At 38.1% G+C, this 12732-nt stretch overlaps 1 protein-coding gene across 7 annotated transcripts in view; it reads left to right on the top strand.

Annotated features, from left to right (window-relative positions):
* ZDHHC21 (zinc finger DHHC-type palmitoyltransferase 21) overlaps positions 1–12732 on the top strand; it is a 68798-nt gene that overhangs the window by 38994 nt on the left and 17072 nt on the right. For all 7 annotated transcript variants that reach the window (XM_023242334.2, XM_045042583.1, XM_023242330.2 and 4 more), the window contains one exon: positions 9086–9202. In XM_023242334.2, coding sequence (XP_023098102.1) covers positions 9086–9202 — 117 coding nt within the window. The remainder of the gene's footprint in view (positions 1–9085; positions 9203–12732) is intronic.

Here is a 12732-nt window from a genome sequence, read left to right as displayed (position 1 = left end):
AACAAAACTGAAAAGATGCATATTACTTGAGGGCTGGAGGTGAGAGAGGGATGTACAGAATAGTCCTGTAACTTCTTTGCCTGCATTTTCGAATATAATGGTGAAACTTAAGCCAAGGCTTATTCCAAAAAGTGCTGATGGCCATTCAGATGTAACAAGATTTTATTTTATCCAAGAGTAATTGCCACATGAACCCGACTTCAGCATGTGAAATTGGTTATGAAGCCATTTTGAAAATTCAAGTCTGTATGCTTTAGATATCTCAGTTGTGTTCTAAGCCATTTTCATTTTTGGAAAATGGGAAAAACCAAATCCCTTCGAGCAGTATAGTGGGCGAAGGAGGGGGATTTTGTCCCCCAGAGGACATTCATTGGATAGGTCAGGAGACATTTTGGGTTGTCACAGGTTGCTTCAGGCATCTAGTGGGTGGAGGCCAGAGATGCTGCTAAAACTCCTACAATGCATAGGACAGTCCCCTCTAACAAAGAGTGATTTGGCCCAAAGGAACACCTGTGCTCAGGCTGAGAAACTTTTTAGTAGGAGGAAGATCATAAATACCTCAAATATTGTTAATTTTCAGACTGGTCTCATAAAAACACAGAAAACTACTTAAAATAATAGCCTATAAATAAAAATTGCTTCCTACTGATTGATATAAAAATTTATCATTTTATAATGTAAAATTGTATCTGTAAAGCCTAGATGTTCATTTTCAAAAATCATGAAGAACGCTCGTTTAGTCATTTAACAGATATTTGTTGAGTGTCTTCTGTGCACACTGGTCCCTGATCTAGGCTCTGACAATGCAGCAGTGAATAAAACAAAGTTCTTGCATTAAGGAGCTTATATTCTAATCGGTGGAGCTACGCAATGAACAAATACATGCTATGCAAAATAAATATTCTGATGTATAATAAAGTTGGGTAAGGGATAGAGATTAATGATTGATAATACAGTCAGAGAAGTCCTTTCTCAACAGTGACACTTGAGCAGAGACCTGGAACGCAAGCAAGTCACTGATACTGGGAGGAAGAACATTCCAGGGAGAGGAGAGAACCATGCCAAGTCCCCCTGGGGTGGGAGCACGTTTGACCTTTCCAAGGAGCAGTCAGAAGGCCACTGTATCTTGAGTGGAGCCAATTGGGGAAGAGGGTAGGAGGAGCCGAGTTGAGAGCAGTAAGGGATATGCAGTTGGATGTTGGAGATGTTTTGTTGTCAGGATGTTTGGTGGTCGGGACTTTGGAAACGACTGAAGGGTCTTGAGCCTGGTTGCACAAAGGCGTTTACATATTAGAAAGAAAACTGATTGCTAGGAAGAATAGATTGAGGGAGGACAAGGATAGTAGCAGGAGGACTAGTTGGGAGACGATCAAGTATAGTTTAAACATGAGATGATTACAGGAGTGGTGGAACTGTTGAGAAGTGGGCCAGTATAGTTCGGTAGTTGGGTCAACAGAGTGAGGCCCCACTGAGGTTGAGGATTTGTTAGCATTGACACCTACAGGGAGTTGGGCATGAAAGATGGGAGGTGGTATTCGGAGTGTGCCGCGCTTGAATTTGCATTTATGTTACGGGTACAGTTATGGGAAAGGATGTGATGCGGATTTAATTATAGAATTTGGATTGAGACTAGATTAGGATAGAAGATAAGATTATTGGAAGAAATGAGTTCAGGGAACTCACAGACCAAATATTAGAAGACTTATGCTAGATCATAAGTGGCCGAATCTGAGTCTTGGCTTATTTTCAGATAACTTGCATCAAGAGGCGATGCCCCCACTACCTTCTAGCTTTGTTAACATTTTGAAAGTTTACATGATATCATTACAAAAGATTACCAGATAGGAATATAGGAGTATTATTTCATGTAAGTGCCCCTGTCTTCTGCCTCTGTTGGTTTTTGTGACATGTGTGTCTGCGTACTTGTTGCCTGTGTGTTTCTTTTTCTGTGTTTATCTCTGCTGTTGGATGTGTGTAACAGTCTCTGTAAGTGGTTCTCTGCCTCTTCACGTGTTGGGGGAGGAAATTCTGCTCTTCTGTCAGCTTTCTTCCTCATTTTCATTTATTCATTCAATAAATACTCATTGAGTACCTGCTGTGAGCTAGAGCTGGGGTCTGGGTTCCAGGGACTCCTTATTGAACAACAAAAAGGGCAAAAGTCCCTATCCTCAAGAAATGTACATACTACTGAGAGAGGCAGTCAGTATGTAAAGAAATAGATACATACCAGATGGAGCTAAGTACTAATGGAAAAAATAAAATATATGAAGGAGATAGGGAATGCTGGGATTTTCTGTAGTTTGGGCAAGGAAAAACAAGCAAATAGGCCCTGGTAAAAAAAGCGTGTAGGGGTCTCTATCAAATAAGGTGATGTTTAGGGAGAGACCTGAAGACAGTGAGGCAGTAAACATGGATATCTGGGGAAAGAGTTTGCCAGGAAGGACAAGCGTTAACAGCCCTGATATGGGAGTTTTGCTTGATGTGTTTGAGGAATAGCAGGGAGATCAGTCTGGTTGGATCAGAGTGAAGAAAGTGGTGGATGAGATCAGGGAGCCAGTCTGACTCCTGCTCTCTCCCTTTCCCCTTCTGTCTCCTAATATATCCTTTTCTAGAACTTACTTGACATTTTTTTGTGTCTCCTTTTACAGGCCATATGTAACCAAATTTTATTTTACATTTTGTTGTATGTATTTTAAAAGTTTTGTTTCTGTTTCTAAAATTAAGAAAGATTTTTATAATATTTTTATGTTACGTATTTCATGATCGCAACTTTCTGTATTCCAAAATACACATATAGAGGAGTACACAAAAATAAAAACATACAGCTCACTGAATTATCACAAAGCCTCTTTGAGCAATGCTTATAAGATTTGTTCTTTTTGTTACATTAGATACAGTTCATTTTCATTGCAGTGAATATCGCTATAAATATTCATGGTGCAGTTGACCCTTGAACAATGCAGGGTTAGGGGAGCCCATCCCCTGCACAGTCAAAAATTCATATATAACTTTGAATCCCCCAAAACATAGCTCCTAATAGTCTACTGTTGACAGGCAGCCTTACCGATAATATAGTCGATTAACCTGTATCTTGTATATGTATTACATACTCTATTCTTACAATGAAATAAGCTAGACAAAAGAAAATATTAATAAAGGCCTAAGGAAGAGAAAATACATTTATAATGTAGTAAAAACAAAATCTGGGTTAAGTAGACTGGTACAGTTCAAACCAATGTTCAAGGGTCAACTGTATTTCATTTCCTATAGGACAACTTATTTGTCCATTCTATTGAAGGACATTTACGTTATTTCCAGTTCGAGGCTGTTACAAATAATGGTGCGGGAAAACATCCTTGTTCATGTCTCTTGCATGTGTGTGTCTTTCCCTTGGACTTATGGCTAGGAGTGGTAGTGTTCAAAGGATATATCCACAGTCCTTGAAATACCGTTAAACAGTTTTCCAAAGCGGTTCTATGAATTTAAACCCCCACTAGTAGAGAATGTAAGTTCAGGGTCCTTCACAGGCTCACTAATGCTTGTTCAGATCTTCCTGAAGTTAGCCATTTTGGTGGAGATGGCGTGGAACTTGATTGTGTTCTAATTTGCGTTTCTCTGATGACTAATGATATTGAGCCCCTTTTCACATGCTAACTGACTGCCTATTTTGTGCAGTGTGCCTGTTTAAGTGTTTTGCCTATTTGGTGGTTGAGGTTATTTGACTTTTTTTTTTTTTTTTTTTGTAGGGCATTTTAGATTTGAGCTCTTTGTTGAGTATGTGTGTTGTAAATCTCTTCTGCCCTGTAGCTTGCCTTTTCTCTGTTGATGGTATTTTTTGATGAACAGAAGTTTTTAATTTTCATGTACTCCAACATCAATCTTTTCCTTTTTGGTTAGTGTTTTTTGGGTTCCATTTAAAAAGTCATCTTCTATCCCCAGATCATCAATATAATTCTCCTACGTTGTCTTCCAAGTATCGTATTTTTTATATTTCCACCTGGAATTGATTTTTGTATTTCTCATGAAGTATGAGTCAGGGTTTCATTTTTTTCGCAGATGGATAGCCAATTGATTTAGCACCATTTATTAAAGAGAAAATTCTTTCCACTCTGCTCTGCAGTGCCATCTTTTTCATAAACCAAGCTGTATGTGTGTGTGTCTGTTTCTGGTTCTTTTCTAGTCCATCGGTGTATTTGTCCTTGTGATTGTACCGCTGTCATAACTATAGTTTTATAACAAATCTTGTTATCCAGTGATGACTCCTCTTTTTTCATTATTTTTGCTCCCTCAGGAGCCTTTTAAGACATTTTCTCCACTTCCCTCTATGAAATCACATAGTAAGGAATAAGATTTTGTCAGGTAGGAGGGATTTGTGTATGCCCACAAAACTATTGAAATAAGGCGATCCTCCCCCGCCCCCCCCCCCCAGCAAGAACCAATTTTCTCCCTCCTTGGGGGCAATATGACCTATATTGAGAAAGCATGCAGTCAACCAAACCCTCCCACCTTTTTCTTTCTATATAGGAGTGGTATGGGATTCGTTGTGTTTTGTTTGTTCCTGTGAAATTTAGAAACAGCTTACATGGTAATTTGTACAGATCAAAACAAAATTTTTAAAAAGCTGCCACCAGTAGACTATGTGCTCTGCTAGTGGGGATTTTTATTGGGATCGTATTAATGTTATACATCGGTTTGGATAGTTGACACCTTTAACAGTACTGAGTTTCTTGATCATAAGCATAGTGTAGCTCTAAGAAGAAAATTGCTTTGAGAAGAAATGGGAAACAGGGGGAGTTCTATAACCACGAGTGAGTAGTTAAAACTTTGGCAAAGAATATTCACAGGTTTACCAGTGAGTTCCAGCTCTGTCAAATATGAAGGGAAACAATAATTCCAGTCTTACACCAACTCTTTTAAGAGAGGAAACTCTCCCCAACTCATTTTATGTGGGTAACATATGTTGAATACAGAATGTAGCAAGGACAATAAAGAAAGAAAATAATAGGCTAGTCTGATTATGACCATAGGTGAACAACTTCTACACAAAATATTAGCAAACTGAATCTGATTCTGTGTAACAAGCCTGGTCAAGTTGGGTTTATCTGAAAAATGAGAGGTAGTTTTACATTAGAAAATCAGTCAGTATTTTCGTTACATTAACAGATTAGAAAAAAAAATCATGTGTATGCAGATAATCCTTTAGACAATGAAATTAATGCAAAATCATTAATAATAGAATGGAGAAACTGGAAGTTCCCAAATTAAATATGACCAAAAAAGTACAAGACCTCTAGGGGGAAATTAGGAAGCTTAGTGGAGACAATATATGTGTCTGTGTGTGATTGTGTATTGTAACTTGGGAAACTAATTTAAAAAATTTTCTGGAAATACAGATTATGTAGAATAACCGAGACATTTTTGAAGAAGAACAAGAAGGGATGACTTGGTCCATTAGGTATGGAGACTTAGATAGTCATGGGAACTAAAATGTGAGGCACTGGTACAGGGACAAACAAAATGAGAGAACAGAATAGAGAGGCCACGGCAGACGCCTGCATGTATGGACACTTGACCTCTGATCACTGAGGAAGGGAGGGTTTTTTAAATAAACCGTCCTGGCACAATTGGATATCCATATAGTAAAAGTAAATTCAGACCCCTGTATTTCACTGTGCACAAAAGAATAAACATCAAGTGATTAGCGACCTAAATGTGAAAGGCAAGACTATAAAGCTTTAAGGCTTTGGATGATAATATAGGAGAATGTCATTATGACCTTCGGGTTGGGAAAGGCTTCTTAAACAGGGAATAAAAAAGCACTAAAGGGAAAGACTGATAAATTGGACTAAATTGAAGCACTTGGAGTTACCAAAATACGCCATAAAGAAAGTGAAAAGGTGGACTCAGAGTAGAAGAAGATACGTGTACTCTACAACTAAAACACGGTAGTATCCAAATGGTATGAAGAGTGAGTCCGTAAACTTGACCTTCAGGGTAGGGATGAGGGAGAGAATGTGATGGGGAAGGAATGCATAGATGAAACTCTGTTATGGTTTCAAATGTCCTCTTTCCTGAGCGGGTGCTCTTACATTTCTCTAAACTGAACTTATACCTTGGGCGTTTTCTGGATCTAGCCACATTTCTTAACACAAAAATGGGAAAAATGAAAACAATTAACAAACACAGTTACTATATCAGTTTGCTAGGGCTACCATAACAAAACCCCACAGAATGGCATTTTCTCACAGTTCTGGAGGCTAGAAGTCGAAGAGCAAGAAGTCAGCAAGTTTGGGGTCTCTGGAGGCCTCTCTCCTTGGCTTGCAGATGGACCACCTTGTCGCTATGTCCTCACATGGTCTTTCCTCTGTGCTCATGCATTCCCTAGTGTGTGTCTGGGTTTCTATATTTCCTCTTATGAGGACACCAGTCAGATTGGATTAGTGCCTAGTGTAAGGGACTTGTTTTAACTTAGTTACCTCTTTAAAGGCTCTGTCTCCAAACACTGTCCTGTTCTGAGGCACTAGGGATTAGGACTTCAGGATAGGAGTTTGGGGGGAGACCTATTCAGCCATAACACTGACTGTGTAGTAAAGGTCTTGAATAGCAGATGGGCTCTTGTGATTTGGATAAAGTTTCCTAAGCCAATTTTTAAATCTCAGAAGTGCTTCATCAAAAAAACAAAAAACAAAAAAACTAAGTAAAGATGTTGTGTTCTGAAGAACTGTGCTAAATGAGTGCGATCTGGGTTTAGTACTGAAGATGTTAATTACGTGTATGTAAACTTAGAATGCTATTGTATTTTGAAAATGTTGGGGCGCCTGGGTGGCTCAGTCGGTTAAGCGTCCGACTTCGGCTCAGGTCATGATCTCATGGTCCGTGAGTTCGAGCCCCGTGTCGGGCTCTGTGCTGACAGCTCAGAGCCTGGAGCCTGTTTCAGATTCTGTGTTTCCCTCTCTCTGACCCTCCCCCATTCATGCTCTGTCTCTCTCTGTCCCAAAAATAAATAAACATTAAAAAAAAATTAAAAAGAAAATGTTAAGAGTGCTAAAAAGAAATTTCTCCAAATATCTTACTGTTTCACACAGATACTCTTAAATGTAAGTGTGCAATGAAGTGAGTAGTAAATGTAATGTTAGAATTACATCTTTCAGTTTCATCATCCCCAACATTTATCAATTGTAGTTGGCTGGAATTTTTTAAAAGCTCACTTCACTGTGCAGAATTATACAATGGAGACCAAAAGGCTTATGGGAAAATGGAGGCACAACACCCAGAAACTTGGTCAGTGACACTCAAAAGGGTCAGAGCCTGATAAAAACAGCAGCACAGTTTCACACACATTAAATAGTTAAGAAATACATAAGTACTATATTGAACATGGCAAGGTCCCTTTTAAGGACCTCCATGTTGTTGTGGAGGTGGGCATCAGAAGGGTTGCAGTACTGACAGAAGGGGAATCATCTGGAGCTGGAGGGAGAGTTGTAACACCAGATGTGGATGAATGTGGCCCCTAACACAAACAACTGAGGTAGGTGGTAGGTGTTCAGGTGTGCACGTGTGTTTTGTGTGCTCCCAGATGCCGTGATTTAGCTGGGTGCAGTTTGCCTGCTCATCTAGGGGTTCCTCCCAGATGAAATCACACATAAGCAAAACCAGAATTCTTGCTGCGCTCTCGTTGTTGCTTCATGTATCAACCGTGTTGGAACAAATTTGTGTTTTCAAACAGCATTATAGCAGAATTCACTGCACTTAACGTTTTTAGATCTTGCATAGCTCTACCTTTTCATCTTTGTCTGTTTTGTAAGGACTCTACATGAGGCTTTTTTTCACTGTGCTTTTGAAATGACTGCCTAACATGTGACTGCTACACGGCACCTAAAATGTCTTGGTGAATTTAAGTTTCCCCAGGTTAATGAGTTAAATGGTTTGGGTGTGGAATCAGACTTTGGCTTGAGTCTGGTGGGTGGTCACTGTGATGCACAGAAAAGCATCAGTTCTTTTGTGTCAAGCAAGCTCGTTACGTTCGGTGACCTCCCTCTTTTTGATGCTGCTACCAGGATACCTTTATAAAGCCTTAACCTGAATCAGGTTTTAAAAAGCACGTGGGTTGGGTATAGGTTTTGGGGGTCCTTCCATTCTTCTGTTGCTTCTATCCACTGTGACAGTATTATCCCAGAGCTTAGCAGCAGCAGTAGGTTCCTAGAAGTCTTTGTTCCTTCCCTCCCTTTCACTCCTCTGGTCTGTCTGCTGGTATCAGAGTGCATGAAATGCTTCTTGTTTTCCTGTCTTTCCACCACTTTCTTGGGTTCACCCTTATTTTATGCCCTGAGCCAGAAAATCCATTGTCCCTCACAGCATTTCCATTTCTCCTTTCTGTCTAGACATTGCAAGGTGTTTCTGTAGTCTTCTGCATGCATATATATCATGCATATATAGCACCGTTATAGCATATATCACATTGCTTTGGAATTTCGCAAAGTTGGGTTCTGTCTCTAAATAAGCTGCAGCTTCTTCCGGGCACGGACATATCTTTCTCATTTTGGCTTTTCTATTACACAGTGCATTGCTCGGCAGTGGGGGTCGGATGCATGGACGGATGAATGAATGAAGTGGGCTTAAGAGCTGGTCCACATGATCCTGTCATTTGTGTTTCCCCTTATTTTGCCTAAGTGACGTCACCTCTAGGTGTCTTGGTCACTTGAATTTTAATACTATGAATCAGGCTTGTGCATTCGAGCTTTTTAGCAGTATAATAATAAAATTTTCTTTTGTATAACCAAAGATTGTACAACATGGTTTTGTGTTTTTTTGCTGCAAATAGTAAATGAGTGTGACTAATTTGCAACTTTAGGCTTGAGATTTTTTGACACAAGAGTAGTAAAAATCCCATTTTTTTCAACTTGCTACTATGAGTTAAAACAATTATTTTTGAAATTTTCAAATATTTATATAGAAAGTGGAATAAACTCAGGGGAGAATATTGTTAAGATAATAAGTTAATTCATTGTTAATTCTTGACTGTTACTGCAACAATAAATAACTCTTCAATTTGTTTTTAAGGCTTCCTTTTTTCTTCTTCCTATAGGACCTCTTTGTGGTTAGGCATGAATTGGCCATAATGAGACTAGCTGCCTTTATGGGCATTACTATGTTAGTTGGAATAACTGGACTTTTTTATACTCAACTAATTGGCATCATCACAGTAAGTATCTATTTTTTTAATGTAATGTATTTATGAACATATTCCCTAATTATGAACTTAATTCCAAGAAGTTACAAAAAGTTTAGCAATTAAAGGAGAAAATTACTCACAGTCATTTATATGTTTTCACTTCCATATGCCTATGTAACTTTAAAGTAGTTACAATCAGTCTGTAGAGGACATATACAATTTTGTGTCCTGGTTTTAAAAATTAACGTATTTCTGTGTGGCTACAGACTTCGTGTTTATTGTTTTTAGTAGTTGGATATACTCTGTTTAGTGAATATACAATATTTTAATGAATAGTTTTCCTGTTGGTCAGCATCTAGTGTGTGATCATTTTTTTCTATATTACAAACATTCCTTTGAACATTTCTTTTCCTCTTCAAATTATTTATTTACGGTAAATTCCACAAAATGGAGTTGCTGGTAGAAACATTTTATTAATAATTAAGTCTTATTTTTTTGCATGCATTTATTAACCGTATAGGATTTATCACAGCAAAAAAGTTCAAAAAGTGAGAAAAATTATATTGAGTGAGGATTTAAGTTTGGTAATACACTGTATTGTAGAAGATGTGGGTTAAGGTTTTCTCATATATTGTTGGTGGTGATGTAAATTGGTGTAACCTTTTTGAAAGGTAAATTGTAATTGTGTATCATACTTTAAAATGCATAGTCCTTTTGATCAACCTCTACATGTTTATTTTGTAGAAGCTATTTTATTCATATGTGTGTACATAAACATGTATGTTAAAAAGATCTCCTTAATATTATGTGTAATAAACATGTATGTTAAAAAAGATCTCCATTATGCATAACATATGTATTGTGTATGAAAAGTGTATACCAGATATGTTCAGCGAAAAAAATGTATAGTAAAAAAAATGTATCAAGACTTACTATGAAGTAACAGTAATCAAGAAACTGTGGTCCTGGCACGAGGATACACATATAGATAAATGACATAGAATTGAGAGACCAGAGCTATATATCTGTGGTCAGTTGATTATCAACAAGGGTGCCAAAACTATTCAGTGAGGAAAGGAAAAGTCTTTTGAACAAATGCTGCTGGGATAATTAGATATCCACATGCAAAAGCATAAAGTTGGACCCTTACCTCATATACATATATATACATATACATATACGTATACATATATTAGTTCAAAATGGAGTACAGACCTAAATGGTAAGATCTAAAATCATAGAACACTTAGGAGAAAACATAGGAGGAAATTTTGTAATAGGAAATAGTATCTTAGATATGATATCAAAAGTGCAGACAACCAAAGAAGAAAACGGATAAATAAAAAACCATAAACTTTTGTGCTTCAAAGGACACTATGAAAAAAGTGAAAAGGCAGGTCATAGAATGGGAGAAAATAATTTATAAATCATGTATCTGCTAAGGGGGTTTTATATCTAGAATAAAGAGCTCCTATAAATAATAAAAAGCCTAATTAAAACATGGTGAAAGGTTGTGAATGGAGATTTATTCCAAGAAGTTATCCAGTGGACAACAAATACATGAAAAGATGCCCAACATCATTAGTCATCAGGGAAATTAAAATCAGAACCGTAACGAGGTACCACTTCACACACACCAGGATGGCTATAATAAAAAAGGAGGGGTGCCTAAGTGGTTCAGTCCGTTAAGCGTCCGACTTCAGCTCAGGTCATAGTCTCACGGTTCATGGGTTTGAGCCCCGCGTCGGGCTTTGTGCTGACAGCTTGGAGCCTGGTTCGGATTCTCTTTCTCTCAATCTCTCCCTCCCTCCCTCCCTCCCTCCCTCCCTCCCCCTCTCTCTCTCTCTCTCTCTCTCTCTCTCTCTCTCTCTCTCTCTCTCTCTCTCTCTCCGCCCCTCCCCTGCTTGTGCTCTCTCTCTCTCTCTCAAAAATAGATAAATTGACATTAAAGAAAATAAAGTTGGTAAGGATGTGGAGGAATCAGAACCCTCATACACTGCTAGTGGGGATGTGAAACAGTGCAGATAACAGTCTGATAGTTGTTTTAAAAGTTAAACACAGAGTTATCATTTCTCTTATCATTCCACTCCTAGGTATATACCCAAGAGAAATGAAATCTATGTCCATGCAAAAAATCATAGGTGAATATTCATAGCAACATTATTCATAGTAGCCCCAACCAAAAGCAATTCAGTATCTATTGCTAATAACACTTTGTATATCCATACAGTGGATATTATTTAGCCATAAAAAGAAGTAAAGTGCTGATACATGATATAACATGGCTGAGCCTTGAAAACACTATGTGAAGTGAAAGAGACCAGTCACAAAAGGCCATGTGTTTGTATAATTCCATTTATATGAACTGTCCAGAATGAGCAAGTGCATAGAGATGAAAGGAGATTAGTGGTTACCTGGGGGTGGAGAGCTAGCGGGGCTGGAGATGATAGCTAAACGGTTCAGGGTTTCTTGTACGGGATGATGAACATGTTCTAAAATTGATTGTGGTGATGGCTGCATGACTCTATGAACATACTAAAAAAAAAAAAAGTTGAAATGTATACTTTAAATGGGTCAACTGTATAGTGTGTGAATTATATGTCAATATAGCTCTTTCCAAAAAAGCCTATTTCTAGCATAAGTTAAATGTTAATTTTATTCATTTTGTATATGGTTTGTTGATGTCCTTTGTTTTCTTAAGGTGTCCTTTTCTCACTGATCACTAAGAAAGGTTAATAAAAATGTTAACTTTCAAAAAAAAGGAACAGTGCAGGAGATCGCTGTCTGTCTATGTCTGTCCTACTGGCTGTATTCAGACTCCTTTGGAAAGGCACATTAGATAGCGGTTCTGGTACTGGCCTCTGAACTGGAAGGATGCAGTCAGATATGGAAGGAAAACATTTACTGTATAACCTGTGTTTGCATATTTTATAAGGTACTCATAGTAACCTTTTTTCCCTGGGTTTTATAGGAAACATTTTTAAACACACGGGAACTTTTAAGGAATTTTACAGTGAATACCCAACCACAATTAACATGTTAGAATACTTTACCTCATTTCATACCGTCTATCAATCTGTTATATGTTTTAATACATGTCAGAATAAGTCACAGGCATCAAATTGTTCACCATGCAGATCATCCACCAGAGCTCAATGCTTGTTTACATGTTTTTCCTATGAGGCAAAATTTCCATACAGTGAGAGGCATACGTTAAGTGTTACTATTGGATGAGCACTGACAGAGGCGCACAGCGCAACCCAAAGCCTTTTCACAACACAGAATATTACCATCACCTCACGGGAGTTCCCTCCTGCCTCACATCAGTAAGTCCGCAGAGGCACCGCTGATGTCATTTTGTTCCCCACCATAGATTAGTACTGGTTGGAGAATCTCATATGTATCCATTTATGTAGATCTTCTTGTGCTCAAAATAATACTGTTTTCATCCATAGCGTTGCATGTGTTGGTAATTCCTTCTTGTTGCTGAGTAGTATTCCATTGTATGACTAGGCCACGAGTTGTCTCTCTATTCTATTGAAAGAGGGCTGGCTTGGTTC

Source organism: Felis catus, chromosome D4 (assembly GCF_018350175.1).
Source record: "Felis catus isolate Fca126 chromosome D4, F.catus_Fca126_mat1.0, whole genome shotgun sequence".
Classification (NCBI taxonomy): Eukaryota; Metazoa; Chordata; class Mammalia; order Carnivora; family Felidae; genus Felis; species Felis catus.
The sequence above is the reverse complement of the archived record's forward strand: the minus strand, read 5'-3'. Positions and strand labels throughout refer to the sequence as shown.